Source organism: Heptranchias perlo, unplaced genomic scaffold (assembly GCF_035084215.1).
Source record: "Heptranchias perlo isolate sHepPer1 unplaced genomic scaffold, sHepPer1.hap1 HAP1_SCAFFOLD_689, whole genome shotgun sequence".
NCBI lineage: Eukaryota > Metazoa > Chordata > Chondrichthyes > Hexanchiformes > Hexanchidae > Heptranchias > Heptranchias perlo.
In genome coordinates, this window is record NW_027139718.1 from 38,371 (window position 1) to 61,568 (window position 23,198).

The following is a 23,198-nucleotide window of genomic DNA, read 5'->3' on the forward strand; positions in this document are numbered from 1 at the left end:
GCCTCAGTCTGCAGGACGATATAGATGGGTTGGTCAGATGGGCGGAACAGTGGCAAATGGAATTTAACCCGGAAAAGTGCGAGGTGATGCACTTTGGAGGGACTAACAAGGCAAGGGAATACACAATGAATGGGAGGACCCTAGGCAAGACAGAGGGTCAGAGGGATCTTGGTGTGCAAGTTCACAGATCCCTGAAGGTGGCGGAACAGGTAGATAAGGTGGTAAAGAAGGCATATGGGATACTTGCCTTTATTAGCCGAGGCATAGAATATAAGAGCAAGGAGGTTATGATGGAGCTGTATAAAACACTGGTTAGACCACAGCTGGAGTACTGTGTGCAGTTCTGGTCGCCACACTACAGGAAGGATGTGATCGCTTTGGAGAGGGTGCAGAGGAGATTCACCAGGATGTTACCAGGGCTGGAGTGCTTCAGCTATGAAGAGAGACTGGGAAGATTGGGTTTGTTTTCCTTGGAGCAGAGGAGGCTGAGGGGGGACATGATTGAGGTGTACAAAATTATGAGGGGCACAGATAGGATGGATACTAAGGAGCTTTTTCCCTTCGTTGAGGGTTCTATAACAAGGGGACATAGATTCAAGGTAAAAGGCGGGAGGTTTAGAGGGGATTTGAGAAAGAACTTTTTCACCCAGAGGGTGGTTGGAGTCTGGAACTCACTGCCTGAAAGGGTTGTGGAGGCAGGAACCCTCACAACATTCAAGAAGCATTTGGATGAGCACTTGAAATGCCATAGCATACAAGGCTACGGACCAAATGCTGGAATATGGGATTAGAGTAGACAGGGCTTGATGGCCGGCGCGGACACGATGGGCCGAAGGGCCTCTATCCGTGCTGTATAACTCTATGACTCTATGACCACCCTATCCACCTGTGACTCCACTTTCAAGGAGCTAAGAACCTGTACTCCTAGTTGAGGTCGAAGACCAGCCATGATCTGATTGAATGGTGGAGCAGGCTCGAGGGGCCGTATGGCCTTCTGTACTGTATTCTATGAGTCGGGTTGTAACAGTGATTTTTTATTATAAACCTTTTGCTTTGTTTTGCGGGTTTTGTGGCTGCAGGAAGTTCAGGATTTATTGGAGAGCTGGTCTGAGTCACTGCAATTGGCCAGCGCCATCTTCCTCCGAGCTCCCAGTTACAACAAGAGCATCTTCTTCAGCGGGAAACCACCATCCCTGAACCAGAGTGACGAACGCCTGAGGACCATTCCCTTCCCCACCAGGAGAGCCACGTTCAAAGAAGTGAAACGGGTCCATGGAACCCTCTCCACCATGGAGATCTACGGTAAACACACCGTAACCAGGCACGGCCTGGGTAACCCTCTCCACCGTGGGGGAGATACGGTGAGCCCTGTGTAACGACACGGCCCGGGGAACGCTGTCCACCGCGGGGAGATACGGTGAGCCCTGTGTAACCGGGCTCGGCCCGGGGAACGCTGTCCACCGTGGGGAGATACGGTGAGCCCTGTGTAACCGGGCTCGGCCCGGGGAACGCTCTCCACCGTGGGGAGATACGGTGAGCCCTGTGTAACTGGGCACGGCCCAGGGAAGGCTCTCCACCGTGGGGAGATACGGTGAGCCCTGTGTAACCGGGCTCGGCCCGGGGAACGCTCTCCACCGTGGGGAGATACGGTGAGCCCTGTGTAACTGGGCACGGCCCAGGGAACGCTCTCCACCGTGGGGAGATACGGTGAGCCCTGTGTAACCGGGCTCGGCCCGGGGAACGCTCTCCACCGTGGGGAGATACGGTGAGCCCTGTGTAACCGGGCTCGGCCCGGGGAACGCTCTCCACCATGGGGAGATACGGTGAGCCCTGTGTAACCGGGCTCGGCCCGGGGAACGCTCTCCACCGTGGGGAGATACGGTGAGCCCTGTGTAACTGGGCACGGCCCAGGGAACGCTCTCCACCGTGGGGAGATACGGTGAGCCCTGTGTAACCGGGCTCGGCCCGGGGAACGCTCTCCACCATGGGGAGATACGGTGAGCCCTGTGTAACCGGGCTCGGCCCAGGGAACGCTCTCCACCGTGGGGAGATACGGTGAGCCCTGTGTAACCGGGCACAGCCCGGGGAACGCTCTCCACCGTGGGGAGATACGGTGAGCCCTGTGTAACCAGGCACGGCCCAGGGAACGCTCTCCACCGTGGGGAGATACGGTGAGCCCTGTGTAACCAGGCACGGCCCAGGGAACGCTCTCCACCGTGGGGAGATACGGTGAGCCCTGTGTAACCGGGCTCGGCCCGGGGAACGCTCTCCACCGTGGGGAGATACGGTGAGCCCTGTGTAACCGGGCTCGGCCCGGGGAACGCTCTCCACCGTGGGGAGATACGGTGAGCCCTGTGTAACCGGGCTCGGCCCGGGGAACGCTCTCCACCGTGGGGAGATACGGTGAGCCCTGTGTAACCGGGCTCGGCCCGGGGAACGCTCTCCACCGTGGGGAGATACAGTGAGCCCTGTGTAACCGGGCACGGCCCGGGGAACGCTCTCCACCGTGGGGAGATACGGTGAGCCCTGTGTAACCGGGCACAGCCCGGGGAACGCTCTCCACCGTGGGGAGATACGGTGAGCCCTGTGTAACCAGGCACGGCCCAGGGAACGCTCTCCACCGTGGGGAGATACGGTGAGCCCTGTGTAACCAGGCACGGCCCAGGGAACGCTCTCCACCGTGGGGAGATACGGTGAGCCCTGTGTAACCGGGCTCGGCCCGGGGAACGCTCTCCACCGTGGGGAGATACGGTGAGCCCTGTGTAACCGGGCTCGGCCCGGGGAACGCTCTCCACCGTGGGGAGATACGGTGAGCCCTGTGTAACCGGGCTCGGCCCGGGGAACGCTCTCCACCGTGGGGAGATACGGTGAGCCCTGTGTAACCGGGCTCGGCCCGGGGAACGCTCTCCACCGTGGGGAGATACAGTGAGCCCTGTGTAACCGGGCACGGCCCGGGGAACGCTCTCCACCGTGGGGAGATACGGTGAGCCCTGTGTAACCGGGCACGGCCCGGGGAACGCTCTCCACCGTGGGGAGATACGGTGAGCCCTGTGTAACCGGGCACGGCCCGGGGAACGCTCTCCACCGTGGGGAGATACGGTGAGCCCTGTGTAACCGGGCACGGCCCGGGGAACGCTCTCCACCGTGGGGAGATACGGTGAGCCCTGTGTAACCGGGCACGGCCCGGGGAACGCTCTCCACCGTGGGGAGATACGGTGAGCCCTGTGTAACCGGGCTCGGCCCGGGGAACGCTCTCCACCGTGGGGAGATACGGTGAGCCCTGTGTAACCGGGCACGGCCCGGGGAACGCTCTCCACCGTGGGGAGATACGGTGAGCCCTGTGTAACCGGGCTCGGCCCGGGGAACGCTCTCCACCGTGGGGAGATACGGTGAGCCCTGTGTAACCGGGCACAGCCCGGGGAACGCTCTCCACCATGGGGAGATACGGTGAGCCCTGTGTAACCGGGCTCGGCCCGGGGAACGCTCTCCACCGTGGGGAGATACGGTGAGCCTCACAAATAACTACAGTTCACTTTTGTTCCTTGTAGTGAAGGACATGGATATCGCCACTATCCACAGCCCCGAGAGGAGAGATTGGAAGGTGAAGCTGAAAGCTGCGGAAGAGGACTCGGGTTCCGTGAGCGATGGTGAGAAGCAGGAGTTTAATGTACTTCATGTATTTGCCGAGGTATCAAATTCAACGTTTTCTAATGACACAAGTGTGGAGGGTTTGGCAAACAGTGAGGACTGGAAACAAGTTCCAAACCCCAGACACAGGTTGGTGGATTGGGCAGACAGGAGGCAGGTACGGATTAATGTGGGTGAGTGTGAGGTGATAGATTCTGCGAGGAATCCCAAGGAACGGGAGTGAACGCTCGATGGAAAGACACTGAGAGGTGTGGATGAAGAGACACCCCGGGGTTGAAATATATAACTCCTCGAAAGTGCAGGTAGATAAAGACAACATCTTGAGTTTTATAAATATGGGCTGGTGCACAAGAGTAAAGAAGTAAAGATAAGTTTACATAAAACACCGGTTAGACCACAGATGGACACTGTGTGCAGTTTTTGGCCCCGAAAGCACATTGAAGTCATAGAGAGAGTACCGCGTAAATGTACCAGGATGATGCCAGGGATGGGAAACATAAAAAATAGGAGCAGGAGTAGGCCATTCGGCCCTTCGAGCCTGCTCCACCATTCAATAAGATCATGGCTGATCCTGTATCTCAATACCATATTCCCGTTCTCTCCCCATACCCCTTGATGCCTTTTGTGTCTAGAAATCTATCTAGCTCCTTCTTAAATATATTCAGTGACTTGGCCTCCACAGCCTTCTGTGGTAGAGAATTCCACAGGTTCACCACCCTCAGTGAAGAAATTTCTCCTCATCTCAGTCCTAAATGTCCGACCCCGTATCCTGAGACTGTGACCCCTCGTTCTGGACCCCCCAGCCAGGAGAAACATCCTCCCTGCATCCAGTCTGTCTAGCCCTGTCAGAATTTTATATGTTTCAATGAGATCCCCTCTCATTCTTCTAAACTCGAGTGAATACAGGCCGAGTCGACCCAATCTCTCCTCATACGACAGTCCTGCCATCCCAGGAATCAGTCTGGTGAACCTTCGCTGCACTCCCTCTATGGCAAGTATATCCTTTCTTAGGTAAGGAGACCAAAACTGCACACAATATCCAGGTGTGGTCTCACCAAGGCCCTGTATAACTGCAGTAAGACATCCTTGCTCCTGTACTCAAATCCTCTTGCAATGAAGGCCAACATACCATTTGCCTTCCTAACTGCTTGCTGCACCTGCATGTTTGCTTTCAGTGAATGCTATACAAGGACACCCAGGTCCCTTTGAACATCAAGATTTCCCAATCTATCACCATTTAAATAATACTCTGCCTTTCTGTTTTTCCTTCCGAAGTGGATAACTTCACATTTATCCACATTATACTGCATCTGCCATGTATTTGCCCACTCACTCAACTTGTCTAAATTGCCTTGAAACCTCTTTGCATCCTCCTCACAACTCACGATCCCACCTAGTTTTGTGTCATCAGCAAACTTGGAAATATTGCATTTGGTTCCCTCATCCAAATCATTGATATATATTGTGAATAGCTGGGGCCCAAGCACTGATCCCTGCGGTACGCCACTAGTCACTGTCTGCCAACCTGAAAAAGACCCATTTATTCCTACTCTCTGTTTCCTGTCTGTTAACCAATTTTCAATCCATGTCAGTATATTCCCCCCAATCCCATGTGCTTCAATTTTGTACACTAACCTCTTCTGTGGGACTTTATCAAAGGCCTTCTGAAAATCCAAATAAACCACATCCACTGGTTCTCCCTTATCTGTTCTACCAATTACATCCTCAAAAAACTCCAGTAGGTTTGTCAAACATGATTTCCCTTTCATAAATCCATGTTGACTTTGTCTAATCCTGTTGATATTTTCTAAGTGTCCTGTTATCACATCCTTTATAATGGACTCTAGCATTTTCCCTACTACTGATGTTAGGCTAACCGGTCTGGAGTTCCCTGTTTTCTCTCTCCTTATTTTAAATAGTGGGATTACATTTGCCACCCTCCAATCTGCAGGAACTGTTCCATAATCTATAGAATTTTGGAAGATGACAACTAATGCATCCACTATTTCCATGGCTACCTCTTTAAATACTCTGGGATGCAGATTCTCAGGCCCTGGGGATTTATCAGCTTTCAGTCCCATTAATTTCTCCAGCACTATTTTTTTACTAATACTAATTGCCTTTAATTCCTCCTTCTCACTAGTCCCTTGGTTCCCTAGTATTTCTGGGAAGTTATTTGTGTCCTCTTCCGTGAAGACAGAACCAAAGTATTTGTTTAATTGCTCTGCCATTTCCCTGTTCCCCATTATAAATTCTCCCGTTTCTGACTGTAAGGGACCTACATTTGTCTTCACTAATCTTTTTCTTTTTACATTGTTGTAGAAGCTTTTACAGTCCACTTTTATGTTCCTTGCAGGTTTACTCTCATACTCTATTTTTCCCCTCTTAATCAATCTCTTGGTCCTTTTCTGCTGAATTCTAAACTGCTCCCAATCCTCAGGCTTGCTACTTTTTCTGGCAACTTTATGTGACTCCTCTTTGGATCTAATACTATCCTTAATTTCTTTTGTAAGCCATGGTTGGGCCGCTTTTCCTTTTGTGTTTTTCTGCCAGAAAGGAATGTATAATTGTTGCAATTCATGCATTCGTTCCTTAAATGTCAGCCATTGCCTATCCACCGTCATGCCTTTTAATGAAGCTTCCCAATCCATCATAGCCAACTCACTCCTCATACCTTCATAGTTTCCTTTGTTTAGATTTAGGACCCTAGTTTTGGATTGGACTACTTCACTTTCCATCTTAATGAAGAATTCTATCATGTTATGGTCACTCTTCCCTAAAGGACCCCGCACAAGATTATTAATTAACCCCTTCTCATTACACGATACCCAATCCAGGATAGCCTGTTCCCTGGTTGGCTCCTCAACGTACTGGTCTAAAAAACCATCTCGTACACTCTCCAGGAATTCATCCTCTGCAGTATTATTGCTAATTTGGTTTGGCCAGTCTATATGTAGATTAAAGCCACCCATGATTACTGTGGTATCCTTGTTACATGCATCTCTAATTTCCTGTTTGATCCCATCCCCTACATTACCACGACTATTTGGAGGCCTATAGACAAATCCCACCAGTGTTTTCTGCCCCTTGGTGCTTCTTAACTCCACCCACACTGATTCTACATCTTGATTTTCTGAGCCAATATCCTTTCTCACTATTGCTCTGATTTCATCCTTTACTAACAACACCACCCCACCTCCTTTTCCTTTTTGCTTGTCCTTCCTAAATATCGAAGACCCTTGGATATTCAGCCCCCAGCCTTGGTCACCCTGCAGCCATGTCTCTGTAATCGCAATTATATCATATCCGTTTACATTTATTTGCGCTGTTAATTCGTCTACCTTATTATGAATGCTTTGTGCATTCAGATACAGTGCCTTTAGACTTGTCTTTTTAACATTTTTAGACATCTTAACATTTTTCTGTACTATGGCCCTATTTGTCTTATTATCATTTTTCCTTACTCAGGCCCTATTTGTTGTCTTTTGTTTGTACGCTCTGTCCTTTCCTGACACAATCTGGTTATCCATGCCCCAATCACTTTCCTGCACTGCTTCTTTGTCTTTTCTCTTTCGCATTCTAGATTTCTCTCCACCGGGACCCTCCCCCAATTATTTAGTTTAAAGCCCTATCTACCTCCCTAGTTATTCGATGCGCTAGAACTCTGGTCCCTGCATGGTTCAGGTGTAGTCTGTCCCAACAGAACAGCGCTCTCTTTCCCCAAAATCATCAAAAAATCTCCAGTATGTTTGTCAAACATGATTTCCCTTTCATAAATCCATGTTGACTTTGCCTAATCTTGTTGATATTTTCTAAGTGTCCTGTTATCAAATCCTTTATAATAGACTCTAGCATTTTCCCTACTACTGATGTTAGGCTAACCAGTCCGTAGTTCCCTGTTTTCTCTCCCTCCTTTTTTAAATAGTGGGGTTACATTTGCCACCCTCCAATCTGCAGGAACTGTTCCATAATCTATAGAATTTTGGAAGATGACAACTAATGCATCCACTATTTCCATGGCTACCTCTTTTAATACTCTGGGATGCAGATTATCAGGCCCTGGGGATTTATCGGCTTTCAGACTCATTCATTTCTCCAGCACTATTTTTACTAATACTAGAAGGCATTCGACAAGGTGCCACATAAAAGATTATTGCTCAAGATAAAGAATCACTGGATTGGGGGTAATATTCTGGCATGGGTGAAGGATTGGTTATCTAACAGGAAGCAGAGAGTTGGGATAAATGGTTCATTCTCAGACTGGCAACCAGTAGCCAGTGGTGTTCCACAGGGGTCGGTGCTGGGTCCCCAACTCTTTACAATCTATATTAACGATTTGGAGGAGGGGACCGAGTGTAACATATCAAAGTTTGCAGATGATACAAAGATGGGAGGGAAAGTAGAGAGTGAGGAGGACATAAAAAACCTACAAGGGGATATAGACAGGCTGGGTGAGTGGGCGGAGATTTGGCAGATGCAATACAATATTGGAAAATGTGAGGTTATGCACTTTGGCAGGAAAAATCAGAGAGCAAGTTATTATCTTAATGGCAAGAAACTGGAAAGTACTGCAGTACAAAGGGATCTGGGGGTCCTAGTGCAAGAAAATCAAAAAGTTAGTATGCAGGTGCAGCAGGTGATCAAGAAGGCCAACGGAATGTTGGCTTTAATTGCTCGGGGGGATAGAATATCAAAACAGGGAGGTATTGCTGCAGTTATATAAGGTATTGGTGAGAACGCACCTCGAATACTGCATACAGTTTTGGTATCCATACTTAAGAAAAGACATACTTGCTCTCGAGGCAGTACAAAAAAGGTTCACTCGGTTAATCCCGGGGATGAGGGGGCGGCCATATGAGGAGAGGTTGAGTAGATTGGGACTCTACTCATTGGAGTTCAGAAGAATGAGAGGCGATCTTATTGAAACATATAAGATTGTGAAGGGTCTTGATCGGGTGGATGCGGTAAGGATGTTCCCAAGGATGGGTGAAACTAGAACGAGGGGGCATAATCTTAGAATAAGGAGCTGCTCTTTCAAAACTGAGATGAGGAGAAACTTCTTCACTCAGAGGGTAGTAGGTCTGTGGAATTTGCTGCCCCAGGAAGCTGTGGAAGCTACATCATTAAATAAATTTAAAACAGAAATAGACAGTTTCCTAGAAGTAAAGGGAATTAGGGGTTACGGGGAGCGGGCAGGAAATTGGACATGAATTTAGATTTGAGGTTAGGATCAGATCAGCCATGATCTTATTGAATGGCGGAGCAGGCTCGAGGGGCCGATTGGCCTACTCCTGCTCCTATTTCTTATGTTCTTAATTTCCTTTAATTCCTCACTTACATCCTTGGTTCCCTAGCATTTCTGGGAAGTTATTTGTGTCCTCTTCCGTGAAGACAGAACCAAAGTATTTGTTTAATTCTCTGCCATTTCCTTGTTCCCCATTATAAATTCTCCCGTTTCTGACTGTATGGGACCTATATTTGTCTTCACGAGAAGACTGCAGTTATGAGAAGAGTGTGGCACCAAGGAGCCCTCGTAAAATTGAAGTCAGTGGTAATCAGGGGGAAAACTCTCCAGTGGCTGGATTCATACCCAGCACAAAGGAAGATGGTAGTGGTTGTTGGAGGCCAATCATCTCAGCCCCAGGACATTGCTGCAGGAGTTCCTCAGGGCAGTGTCCTAGGCCCAACCATCTTCAGCTGCTTCATCAGTGACCTTCCCTCCATCATAAGGTCAGAAATGGGGATGTTCGCTGATGACTGCACAGTGTTCAGTTCCATTCGCAACCCCTCAAATAATGAAGCAGTCCGAGCCCGCATGCAGCAAGACCTGGACAACATCCAGGCTTGGGCTGATAAGTGGCAAGTAACATTTGCGCCAGACAAGTGCCAGGCAATGACCATCTCCAACAAGAGTGTCTAACCACCTCCCCCTGACATTCAACGGCATTACCATTGCCAAATCCCCCACCATCAACATCCTGGGGGTCACCATTGACCAAAAACTTAACTGGACCAACCACATAAATACTGAGAGTACAAGAGCAGGTCAGAGGCTGGGTATTCTGCAGCGGGTGACTCACCTCCTGACTCCCCAAAGCCTTTCCACCATCTACAAGGCACAAGTCAGGAGTGTGATGGAATACTCTCCACTTGCCTGGATGAGTGCAGCTCAAACAACACTCAAGAAGCTCGACACCATCCAGGACAATGCAGCCCACTTGATTGGCACCCCATCCACCACCCTAAACATTCACTCCCTTCACCACCGGCGCACCGTGGCTGCAGTGTGTACCATCCACAGGATGCACTGCAGCAACTCACCAAGGCTTCTTCGACAGCACCTCCCAAACCCGCGACCTCTACCACCTAGAAGGACAAGAGCAGCAGGCACATGGGAACAACACCACCTGCACGTTCCCCTCCAAGTCACACACCATCCCGACTTGGAAATATATCGCCGTTCCTTCATCGTCGCTGGGTCAAAATCCTGGAACTCCCTTCCTAACAGCACTGTGGGAGAACCTTCACCACACGGACTGCAGCGGTTCAAGAAGGCGGCTCACCACCACCTTCTCAAGGGCAATTAGGGAATGGGCAATAAATGCCGGCCTCGCCAGCAACACCCACATCCCGAGAATAAGAAAAAAAAGACTAATGGTGTGAGATGAAATAGGGAGGAGGCTCGTGTGGAGCATAAACACCGGCATTGACTCGTTGGGCCGATTGGCCTGATTCTGTGCTGTTCATTCTGTCTAATCTTGAGGTACTGGAGCGGAGAAGGTTAAGAGGATATTCAATAGAGGATTTCAAAATTACAAATCACTTTGATAGTGAATAGGGAAATATTATTTCTTATGGTTGGGGATTTCGTGACAAGCCCCTCGTGTCTGAAGGTCGTGTGTTCGATCCTCATTCCAGAGACTTAGCGCAAAATCCAGGCTGACACTCCCAGTGCAGTACTGAAAGAGCGTTGCTCGGTCGGAGGGGCGGCCCCGGGGGGGGAGCGCTGCTCGGTCGGAGGGGCGGCCCCAGGGGGGGAGCGCTGCTCGGTCGGAGGGGCGGCCCCAGGGGGGGAGCGCTGCTCGGTCGGAGGGGCGGCCCCGGGGGGGGAGCGCTGCTCGGTCGGAGGGGCGGCCCCGGGGGGGGAGCGCTGCTCGGTCGGTGGGGCGGCCCGGGGGGGGAGCGCTGCTCGGTCGGAGGGGCGGCCCCGGGGGGAGCGAAATATCTTTACACTGAGTACAGGGGCTGTACTCTCTCCGGGTACACAGGCTGTACTCCCTAGTGTGTGTAACTGTCACCTTTGTATTCTTGACCTACAGATCGTGACGAACTTACTGTAGATGCTGCTGATTTACCATGTTCCCTGGAATTGGTGGAAGAAACTCTGGGAACGTTGGACCTCCGGGAATTCGAAGTGTCACCAAAAAAGAAAAGGAAAAAGAAAAAGAAGATGGATTGTAGGGAGGAGACAAAGCGGACGGGAGGTAAGATAACTCTGTATCTAACCCGTGCTGTACCTGCCCTGGGAGTGTTTGATGGGACAGTGTAGAGGGAGCTTTACTCTGTATCTAACCCGTGCTGTACCTGCCCTGGGAGTGTTTGATGGGACAGTGTGGAGGGAGCTTTACTCTGTATCTAACCCGTGCTGTACCTGCCCTGGGAGTGTTTGATGGGACAGTGTGGAGGGAGCTTTACTCTGTATCTAACCCGTGCTGTACCTGCCCTGGGAGTGTTTGATGGGACAGTGTAGAGGGAGCTTTACTCTGTATCTAACCCGTGCTGTACCTGCCCTGGGAGTGTTTGATGGGACAGTGTAGAGGGAGCTTTACTCTGTATCTAACCCGTGCTGTACCTGCCCTGGGAGTGTTTGATGGGACAGTGTGGAGGGAGCTTTACTCTGTATCTAACCCGTGCTGTACCTGCCCTGGGAGTGTTTGATGGGACAGTGTGGAGGGAGCTTTACTCTGTATCTAACCCGTGCTGTACCTGCCCTGGGAGTGTTTGATGGGACAGTGTAGAGGGAGCTTTACTCTGTATCTAACCCGTGCTGTACCTGCCCTGGGAGTGTTTGATGGGACAGTGTAGAGGGAGCTTTACTCTGTATCTAACCCGTGCTGTACCTGCCCTGGGAGTGTTTGATGGGACAGTGTAGAGGGAGCTTTACTCTGTATCTAACCCGTGCTGTACCTGCCCTGGGAGTGTTTGATGGGACAGTGTAGAGGGAGCTTTACTCTGTATCTAACCCGTGCTGTACCTGCCCTGGGAGTGTTTGATGGGACAGTGTAGAGGGAGCTTTACTCTGTATCTTGCGATTCTGAGCATGTTTTGTTTGTGCAGCACCGAACACTCCTGATGATGAGATGACACAGACCGAGAGTTCGCAAACTGCTGTTCCTGAGACCGAGCAGTTTTCAACTAAAGCAAAGGACCAGACAAAGAAACAGCCAAGAAATAACCGAGCGAGCCCTGCCTGCCCACTTGAAGGTATCCTGAAAAGAAATCTGCACCATCCTCTTTCAGTAAATGCCCCACACGGAGCTGGAAGTCCTGAGCCAACAGGCCCCTCCCTTTTCACAGATTAGTCCCACCTACCCACCTACTCCCCATATCCCTCAATCCCACCTACCCACCTACTCCCCATATCCCTCAATCCCACCTACCCACCTACTCCCCATATCCCTCAATCCCACCTACCCACCTACTCCCCATATCCCTCAATCCCACCTACCCACCTACTCCCCATATCCCTCAATCCCACCTACTCCCCATATTCCTCAATCCCTCAATCCCACCTACTCCCCATATCCCTCAATCCCACCTACTCCCCATATCCCTCAATCCCACCTACTCCCCATATCCCTCAATCCCACCTACTCCCCATATCCCTCAATCCCACCTACTCCCCATATCCCTCAATCCCACCTACTCCCCATACCAGAAGAAAAACTAAGATTAAAATCCCCAAGGCCAGGGAGGGACTGGACAGAGTGCATCCAGTCTAAGAGTTCCCTGTGGTGAAATCACGGGAACAAAGGTTTAAAATGAGGAGATTGAGAGTAAGAGAGGAGTTGGAGGGGGAGATTCTTATCCAAAGCGCAATTCAACTGAGAAATAATCTCAGTGACACTGCAGGGCACAATGTGAATGGGGGGTCAAATGGCAATTAGATGTGTTCAAGAGAGACATGGAATTGAGGATTGTGGGGAGACGGGGGGTGGGGGGGGAGACGTCGGGGGAAGGGAGACGTCGGGGTCGGGGGAAGGGGAGACGGAGGGGACGGGGGGGGGTGGGGAGACGGAGGGGAAGGGGGGGGGAGACGGCAGGGGAAGGGGGGGGGAGACGGCGGGGGACGGGGGGGGTGGGGAGACGGAGGGGAAGGGGGGGGGAGACGGCGGGGGACGGGGGGGGGGGAGACGGCGGGGTCGGGGGCCGGGGGGTAGAAGGTGGGTAGGTGGGATTGAGGGATATGGGGAGAAGTTGGAAGCAGGAGGCAGAGGGACCCAAGTGAAAACAAGAACAATCTGCAATTATTTCGCACCTTTACGTTGTGAAACCTCCCAAGACGCTTCACAGGAGCGATTATCAGAAACAATTTAACACCGAGCCAAATAAGGAGATATTAGGACAGGTGACCAAAAGCTTGGTCAAAGAGGTGGGTTTTAAAGAGCATCTTAAAGGAGGAGAGGGAGGGAGAGAGGTTTAGGGAGGGAATTCCAGAGCTCAGGGCCCAGGCAGCTGAAGGCACGGCCGCCAATGGTGGAGCGATGGGAATCGGGAATGCGCAAGAGGCCGGAATTGGAGGAGCGCAGAGATCTCGGAGGGTTGTAGGGCTGAATGAGGTTACAGAGATAGGGAGGGGTGAGGGCAATGGAGGGATTTAAAAACACAGATGAGGATTTTAAAATTGAGGTGTTCCTGGACCAGGAGCCATTGTCGGTCAGCGAGCACAGGGGGGTGATGGGAGAACAGGAGTTGGTGCGAGTTCGGATACGGGGCAGCAGAGTTTTGGATGAGCTGAAGTTTATGGAGGGTGGAAGATGGGAGGCCGGCCAGGAGAGCATTGGAATGAGATGAAAAGCTTTGTATTTTGCAGAGAGGGAGTGGTATCGAGTGAGGAACGAGCTGTACACCGGATGTCAGACTGGCAATGTGGAGCAGCTGCGGGAGTTACTGCGCCACGTGCTCCCGACTCGCGTCACGGAGCTGGACCTCTCCGGCGAGACTAACTCTTCGCGTCAGGCGGCAGAGAGCGTAACGCAAACCCACCAGGAGCGAGGAACGGAGACCCACGGTCTAACGAGACATGACGTAGAGAGCCAGTCGGGCACGGAGCGTCACACACCAGACAAACTGCATCGTCTCAGCTCAGGATCCCCGGGGGAGGACAGTGTGGGTACAGGACCCCCTGGGGATGATGATTCGCTGCCTGGATTGGCTACAGCGACCATGTTGAGTGAACCGCTGGATGAGGCAGGGTTCACCCTGCTCCATGTGGCAGCGGCTGCTGGCCAGCGTACAGTCCTCCGTCTCCTGATGGATTCCGGCTGTGACCCCGTCATCAGGTGAGACCACCCACCGAGCTAAACCTTTATCAAACACTGGTTAGGCCCCAGCTGGAGTATTGTGTTCAATTCTGGGCACCACACTTTAGGAAGGATGTCAAGGCCTTAGAGAGGGTGCAGCAGAGATTCACTAGAATGATTCCACAGATGAGAAGGAGCTAGGTAGATTTCTAGACACAAAAGGCATCAAGGGATATGAGGAGAGAGCGGGAATATGGTATTGAGATAGAGGATCAGCCATGATCATGTTGAATGGCGGAGCAGGCTCAAATGACCTACTCCTGCTCCTATTTTCTTTTCTATGAGGGACTTCAGTTATGTGGAGAAGCTGGGATTGTTCTCAGAACAGAGAAGGTGAAGGGGAGATTTGATCGAGGTGTTCAAAATCATGAATGGTTTTGATAGAGTAAATAAGGAGAAACTGTTTCCAGTAACAGGAGGGTCGGTAACCAGAGGACACAGATTTAAGGTGATCGGCAAAAGAGGCAGAGGGGAGATGAGGAAACATTTTTTTACGCAGCGAGTTGCTCTGATCTGGAATGCGCTGCCTGAAAGGGCGGTGGAAGCAGATTCAATAATAACTTTCAAAAGGGAATTGGATAAATACTTGAAGGGAGAACATTTGCAGGCCTATGGGGAAAGAGCAGGGGAGTGGGACTAATTGGATAGCTCTTTCAAAGAGCCGGCACAGGCACGATGGGCCGAATGGCCTCCTGTATGATTCCATAATGAAAGTCACCGGCGCCGGGCACCGCATGAGTCGTCCAAATGTTTATCATTGCAGCATACAAGGTCCCGCTTCCAATTCTCACACTCTTCCGAACTCGCTGACTCCTGGGGCAGGGGTTTCACTGGAGACACCTCCCCCTTGGTGCCCCACTCTCCTTCCTTCGTGTGAGAGACCAGATACTTACCTCGGCAAATTGCTCAGGGTGTCTGCTGTGCATCAGCTCCGCTCAAACTCTCGCCTCTGAGTCAGGAGGTCATGGGTCCAAGCCCCACTCCAGAGACTTGAGCCCCATAATCCAGGCTGGTACTCCAGTGCAGCGCCGAGGGAGCGCCGCACTGTCTGAGGGTCAGCGCCGAGGGAGCACCGCACTGTCGGAAGGTCAGCACGAGGGAGCGCCGCACTGTGAGGGTCAGCACCGAGGGAGCGCCGCACTGTCTGAGGGTCAGCGCCGAGGGAGCGCCGCACTGTCTGAGGGTCAGCGCCGAGGGAGCGCCGCACTGTCGGAAGGTCAGCACCGAGGGAGCGCCGCACTGTGAGGGTCAGCACCGAGGGAGCGCCGCACTGTCGGAAGGTCAGCGCCGAGGGAACGCCGCACTGTCTGAGGGTCAGCGCCGAGGGAGCGCCGCACTGTCTGAAGGTCAGCGCCGAGGGAACGCCGCTCTGTCTGAGGGTCAGCGCCGAGGGAGCGCCGCACTGTCTGAGGGTCAGCGCCGAGGGAGCGCCGCACTGTCTGAGGGTCAGCGCCGAGGGAGCGCCGCACTGTCTGAGGGTCAGCGCTGCAGATGAAAAATTAAACCGAGGCCCCGTTCTCGGTTCTGAGCTCACGGCACTTTTCAAATCATTTGTCATGTTGCTCTTTGTGGCATCTTGCCCTGGAGTGAAGACTGTTTGCTGTTGTTGTAACATGAATACAATTGATCCAGGGAACTGACATCCAGCTTCATGTCCTGTTTCTGGGGGTCTCTGTTTACGACTGTTGTTTCTGGGGGTCTCTGTTTACGACTGTTGTTTCTGGGGGTCTCTGTTTACGACTGTTGTTTCTGGGGGTCTCTGTTTACGACTGTTGTCTCTGGGAGTCTCTGTTTACGACTGTTGTCTCTGGGAGTCTCTGTTTACGACTGTTGTCTCTGGGGGTCTCTGCTTACAACTGTTGCTTCTGGGGGTCTCTGTTTACCAGTGTTGTCTCTGGGGGTCTCTGTTTACGACTGTTGCTTCTGGGGGGCTCTGTTTACGACTGTTGCTTCTGGCGGTCTCTGTTTACGACTGTTGTCTCTGGGGGTCTCTGTTTACGACTGTTGTCTCTGGGGGTCTCTGTTTACCAGTGTTATCTCTGGGGGGGGTCTCTGTTTACCAGTGTTATCTCTGGGGGGGTCTCTGTTTACCAGTGTTGTCTCTGGGGGTCTGTGTTTATGACTGTTGTTTCTGGGGGTCTCTGTTAACCAGTGGTTCTTTCTGGGGGTCTCTGTTAATGACTGTTGTTTCTGGGGGTCTCTGTTAACCAGTAGTTGTTTCTGGGGGTCTCTGTTTACCACTGTTGTTTCTGGGGGTCTCTGTTAACCAGTGGTTCTTTCTGGGGGTCTCTGTTAATGACTGTTGTTTCTGGGGGACTCTGTTAACCAGTGGTTGTTTCTGGGGGTCCTTGTTTATGTGTGTATTTTGCAGGGATAAACGGGGCCAGTCAGCTTACGCAGTTTCCGCTGACAAAGATACGAGGAACGAATTTCGCAGATACATGGCAGACCACCCAGGGAGATACGACTACGGAAAAGCACAGGTAGAAGCAAAGCATCAAGATGATCAATTACAGGGATATTATACCCAGTTATGGGGTGTTATTATATCAGGATATTATACCCAGTAACGGTGTGTTATTATATTGGGATATTATACCCAGTAACGGTGTGTTATTATATCAGGATATTATACCCAGTAACAGTGTGTTATTATATCAGGATATTATACCCAGTAACGGTGTGTTATTATATTGGGATATTATACCCAGTAACGGGGTGTTATTATATTGGGATATTATACCCAGTAACGGTGTGTTATTATATTGGGATATTATACCCAGTAACGGTGTGTTATTATATTGGGATATTATACCCAGTAACGGGGTGTTATTATATCAGGATATTATACCCAGTAACAGTGTGTTATATCAGGATATTATACCCAGTAACGGGGTGTTATTATATTGGGATATTATACCCAGTAACGGGGTGTTATTATATTGGGATATTATACCCAGTAACGGTGTGTTATTATATTGGGATATTATACCCAGTAACGGTGTGTTATTATATTGGGATATTATACCCAGTAACGGGGTGTTATTATATCAGGATATTATACCCAGTAACAGTGTGTTATATCAGGATATTATACCCAGTAACGGGGTGTTATTATATTGGGATATTATACCCAGTAACGGTGTGTTATTATATTGGGATATTATACCCAGTAACGGTGTGTTATTATATTGGGATATTATACCCAGTAACGGGGTGTTATTATATCAGGATATTATACCCAGTAACGGTGTGTTATTATATCAGGATATTATACCCAGTAACGGGGTGTTATTATATGGGGATATTATACCCAGTAACGGTGTGTTATTATATCAGGATATTATACCCAGTAACGGGGTGTTATTATATGGGGATATTATACCCGTTAACGGTGTGGTATTATTTTATGGACGTGTTACACTCCGTGTGCTACCAGGGATCCTTTGTGTTCTGCAGTTTCCTGCTCCTTTGACCTCTGAAATTGAGTCGAAAAAAGCAGAGAAGAAACGAGCTCAGAAAGCAGCAAAGAAACTGAGGGAGAAAGAACAGAAGGAAGAAAAAAAGAGAAAGGAAGAGGAGGAGATGGAGAAGAAAAGATACGCAGCGATGAGTGAGAGAGAGAAGGTAGGAACAGAGACACGTGCAGACTGCTGCCGAAAATTTCAAGCGCTGCTTTATTTTTGAAAGCGCGACCCACCACCTTGATCCTAGTATTAGGGATTTTGCCCTTCCTTTGTTTCCCATCCTGTATCCCACGCGATCCTAAGCTGACCGGGAACAGCACCGCCCGGTGTGGGACTGAGAGACACGGAGCGGGAGATCACCGCCCGGTGTGGGACCGAGAGACACGGAGCGGGAGATCACCGCCCGGTGTGGGACCGAGAGACACGGAGCGGGAGATCACCGCCCGGTGTGGGACCGAGAGACACGGAGCGGGAGATCACCGCCCGGTGTGGGACCGACAGACACGGAGCGGGAGATCACCGCCCGGTGTGGGACCGAGAGACACGGAGCGGGAGATCACCGCCCGGTGTGGGACCGAGAGACACGGAGCGGGAGATCACCGCCCGGTGTGGGACCGAGAGACACGGAGCGGGAGATCACCGCCCGGTGTGGGACCGAGAGACACGGAGCGGGAGATCACCGCCCGGTGTGGGACCGGGAGACACGGAGCGGGAGATCACCGCCCGGTGTGGGACCGGGAGACACGGAGCGGGAGATCACCGCCCGGTGTGGGACCGGGAGACACGGAGCGGGAGATCACCGCCCGGTGTGGGACCGGGAGACACGGAGCGGGAGATCACCGCCCGGTGTGGGACCGGGAGACACGGAGCGGGAGATCACCGCCCGGTGTGGGACCGAGAGACACGGAGCGGGAGATCACCGCCCGGTGTGGGATCGAGAGACACGGAGCGGAAGATCACCGCCCGGTGTGGGATCGAGAGACACGGAGCGGGAGATCACCGCCCGGTGTGGGATCGAGAGACACGGAGCGGGAGATCACCGCCCGGTGTGGGACTGAGCCCCACGGAGCGGGAGATCACCGCCCGGTGTGGGACCGAGAGACACGGAGCGGGAGATCACCGCCCGGTGTGGGACCGAGAGACACGGAGCGGGAGATCACCGCCCGGTGTGGGACCGAGAGACACGGAGCGGGAGATCACCGCCCGGTGTGGGACCGAGACACACGGAGCGGGAGATCACCGCCCCTTCTCTTATTTGTGCTCTGATGGAGAGGACCGGAAGGTGCCTGGCTCTGATCCCTCCAGATCAAATTGTCTGAAGACATTGTCCAGGATCCTGGTTGAGGTACCAGAGGGGAGCTGTATCCGTGGATCCCTGACCCTAGCGAGAGTCAGCACCTTTGGGAGGGGTGGCAGGGGCGCCCCCACCCCACAGAGGGGCAAAACACAAGGAGGGGGCGGAGGATTAACAATGTCAGGACGTTGAATGATCTACAGTGTCACTGTGCTCCTTTTTCCAGCGGGCTCTGGCTGCAGAGAAACGCTTTGCCCAGCAGTTGGTCCACAGTGGAACGGTCCATCATCACAGGTAGAGAGAGCCACTCGATTCCATAAATAAACCTCCCCGAGCCGCTCGATTCTATAAATAAACCTCCTCGAGCCACTCGATTCCATAAATAAACCTCCCCGAGCCGCTCGATTCTATAAATAAACCTCCTCGAGCCACTCGATTCCATAAATATACCTTTGTAAACAATTTTACAACACCAAGTTATAGTCCAGCAATTTTATTTTAAATTCACAAGCTTTCGGAGGCTTCCTCCTTCGTCAGGTGAACAATGTGAAAAATCGTTCACCTGACATCGTTCACCTGACATCATTTTCACATCGTTCACCTGACGAAGGAGGAAGCCTCCGAAAGCTTGTGAATTTAAAATAAAATTGCTGGACTATAACTTGGTGTTGTAAAATTGTTTACAATTGTCAACCCCAGTCCATCACCGGCATCTCCACATCATAAATATACATCCCCGAGCCGCTCGATTCTATAAATAAACCTCCCCGAGCCGCTCGATTCTATAAATAAACCTCCCCGAGCCGCTCGATTCTATAAATAAACCTCCCCGAGCCGCTCGATTCTATAAATAAACCTCCCCGAGCCGCTCGATTCCATAAATAAACCTCCCCGAGCCGCTCGATTCTATAAATAAACCTCCCCGAGCCGCTCGATTCTATAAATAAACCTCCCCGAGCCGCTCGATTCTATAAATAAACCTCCCCGAGCCGCTCGATTCTATAAATAAACCTCCCCGAGCCGCTCGATTCTATAAATAAACCTCCCCGAGCCGCTCGATTCTATAAATAAACCTCCCCGAGCCGCTCGATTCTATAAATAAACCTCCCCGAGCCGCTCGATTCTATAAATAAACCTCCCCGAGCCGCTCGATTCTATAAATAAACCTCCCCGAGCCGCTCGATTCTATAAATAAACCTCCCCGAGCCGCTCGATTCTATAAATAAACCTCCCCGAGCCGCTCGATTCTATAAATAAACCTCCCCGAGCCGCTCGATTCTATAAATAAACCTCCCCGAGCCGCTCGATTCTATAAATAAACCTCCCCGAGCCGCTCGATTCTATAAATAAACCTCCCCGAGCCGCTCGATTCTATAAATAAACCTCCCCGAGCCGCTCGATTCTATAAATAAACCTCCCCGAGCCGCTCGATTCTATAAATAAACCTCCCCGAGCCGCTCGATTCTATAAATAAACCTCCTCGAGCCGCTCGATTCTATAAATAAACCTCCTCGAGCCGCTCGATTCTATAAATAAACCTCCCCGAGCCGCTCGATTCTATAAATAAACCTCCCCGAGCCGCTCGATTCTATAAATAAACCTCCTCGAGCCGCTCGATTCTATAAATAAACCTTCCCGAGCCGCTCGATTCTATAAATAAACCTTCCCGAGCCGCTCGATTCTATAAATAAACCTCCCTGAGCCCCTCGATTCTATAAATAAACCTCCCCGAGCCCCTCGATTCTATAAGTAAACCTCCCCGAGCCGCTCGATTCTATAAATAAACCTCCCCGAGCCGCTCGATTCTATAAATAAACCTCCCCGAGCCGCTCGATTCTATAAATAAACCTTCCCGAGCCGCTCGATTCTATAAATAAACCTCCCTGAGCCCCTCGATTCTATAAATAAACCTCCCTGAGCCCCTCGATTCTATAAATAAACCTCCCCGAGCCGCTCGATTCTATAAATAAACCTCCCCGAGCCGCTCGATTCTATAAATAAACCTCCCCGAGCCGCTCGATTCTATAAATAAACCTTCCCGAGCCGCTCGATTCTATAAATAAACCTCCCTGAGCCCCTCGATTCTATAAATAAACCTCCCCGAGCCGCTCGATTCTATAAATAAACCTCCCCGAGCCGCTCGATTCTATAAATAAACCTCCCCGAGCCGCTCGATTCTATAAATAAACCTCCCCGAGCCGCTCGATTCTATAAATAAACCTTCCCGAGCCGCTCGATTCTATAAATAAACCTCCCTGAGCCCCTCGATTCTATAAATAAACCTCCCTGAGCCCCTCGATTCTATAAATAAACCTCCCCGAGCCCCTCGATAGAAACATAGAAAATAGGAGCAGGAGTAGGCCATTCAGCCCTTCGAGCCTGCTCCACCATTCAATATGATCATGGCTGATCCTGTATCTCAATACCATATTCCCGCTCTCTCCCCATACCCCTTGATGCCTTTTGTGTCTAGAAATCTATCCAGCTCCTTCTTAAATATATTCAGTGACTTGGCCTCCACAGCCTTCTGTGGTAGAGAATTCCACAGGTTCACCACCCTCTGAGTGAAGAAATTTCTCCTCATCTCAGTCCTAAATGTCCGACCCCGTATCCTGAGACTGTGACCCCTCGTTCTGGACCCCCCCAGCCAGGGGAAACATCCAGTCTGTCGAGCCCTGTCAGAATTTTATATGTTTCGATGAGATCCCCTCTCATTCTTCTAAACTCGAGTGAATACAGGCCGAGTCGACCCAATCTCTCCTCATACGACAGTCCTGCCATCCCAGGAATCAGTCTGGTGAACCTTCGCTGCACTCCCTCTATGGCAAGTATATCCTTTCTTAGGTAAGGAGACCGAATCTGCACACAATACTCCAGGTGTGGTCTCACCAAGGCCCTGTATAACTGCAGTAAGACATCCTTGCTCCTGTACTCAAATATTTCATATATAAACCCCCCACCCCCCCCCCCCCCCGAACCCCTTGATTCTATATATAAACCCCTGAACCCCTCGATTAGATTCCAGTCTGTAACTCAATCCCAGGTATTTACTCTGTGTTGGGTCCTTCCTCTCTATGGCAGTGACTGCATCGTTGCCCCATTCTCCCGACAGGCGCTGCTGGATGTGTGGACAGTCTCTGCTGGGCCGTGTCCCCTTCGAGTACCTGGATTACACTTTTTGCACCACGCGATGCCTTCAGGAGCACAAGAAACAGCAGAGGCTGTGAGGGGGAATGGGATGGAGACTGATCACTGGTGAGACAGCCTGTCGCCCTCTGTGCCTGACAGAGCCCTCGGTCATTGAGCTGTTTGGGGGAGGGACCAAGGGGGAAATGCTGCATCTGGAGTCTTAACATTGCCCCCTCCTGCCCCCCGAGGTTCAGTGCGGCTCCTTCACATAGACAGCCAGACCCTCACTTGGACAGCAGCCAATCACACTGCTTATCGACAGACCCCAGGGTCAGTGGGTGAATCAGAGGAAGAGATACCCAGTGTCTCCTGACTGTGTTGCTGGGAGTCGGTTCTGCTTGTGTCGCAGTGCCTGATAATACGATGTTTACAGGGCGTTTGTTCACAGGAAGTCACTATTTAATAAAAGCCAGAGATGAATGCTGGATTGGAGCCATGTGTTTGTGTTCCCTGAAGTAAAACACACTCTCTCACACAGAGTGAGCTGGACTATGACACTCTCGTTGAGAGAGAGCTGGATTATGACTCTCTCCTGGTGTGTGAGAGAGATAGTGTGAGCTGGACTATGACTTTCTCGTTGTGAGAGAGACAGACACAGTGAGCTGGACGATGACACTCCTTGTGTGTGAGAGAGAGAGAGAGAGAGTGAGCTGGACTATGACTCCTTGTGAGAGAGAGTGTGAGCTGGACTGTGACACTCCTTGTGAGAGAGTGTGAGCTGGACTGTGACTCTCCTTGTGAGAGAGTGAGCTGGACTGTGACACTCCTTGTGAGTGAGTGAGCTGGACTATGACTCCTTGTGAGAGAGAGAGAGTGTGAGCTGGACTGTGACACTCCTTGTGAGAGAGAGTGAGCTGGACTGTGACACTCCTTGTGTGAGAGAGAGAGTGAGCTGGACTGTGACACTCCTTGTGAGAGAGAGAGAGAGAGTGAGCTGGACTGTGACACTCCTTGTGAGAGAGTGAGCTGGACTGTGACACTCCTTGTGTGAGAGAGAGAGTGAGCTGGACTGTGACA

At 51.2% G+C, this 23,198-nt stretch overlaps 1 protein-coding gene across 5 annotated transcripts in view; it reads left to right on the plus strand.

Annotated features, from left to right (window-relative positions):
- The window catches only part of ankzf1 (ankyrin repeat and zinc finger peptidyl tRNA hydrolase 1), a 50,335-nt gene extending 27,729 nt beyond the window's left edge, over nt 1-22,606 (plus strand). For 4 of the 5 annotated variants that reach the window (XM_067981195.1, XM_067981196.1, XM_067981197.1 and 1 more), the window contains 9 exons: nt 1,080-1,302; nt 3,549-3,647; nt 10,968-11,132; nt 11,986-12,132; nt 13,742-14,210; nt 16,603-16,714; nt 17,691-17,858; nt 19,219-19,286; nt 22,105-22,606. In XM_067981195.1, coding sequence (XP_067837296.1) covers nt 1,080-1,302; nt 3,549-3,647; nt 10,968-11,132; nt 11,986-12,132; nt 13,742-14,210; nt 16,603-16,714; nt 17,691-17,858; nt 19,219-19,286; nt 22,105-22,219 — 1,566 coding nt within the window. In that variant the 3' untranslated portion in view covers nt 22,220-22,606. Of the gene's footprint in view, nt 1-1,079; nt 1,303-3,548; nt 3,648-10,967; nt 11,133-11,985; nt 12,133-13,741; nt 14,211-16,602; nt 16,715-17,670; nt 17,859-19,218; nt 19,287-22,104 lie in introns of those variants that run through there. The other variant, XM_067981194.1, reaches the window with a different exon arrangement.
- The last annotated feature ends 592 nt before the right edge of the window (nt 22,607-23,198 follow it).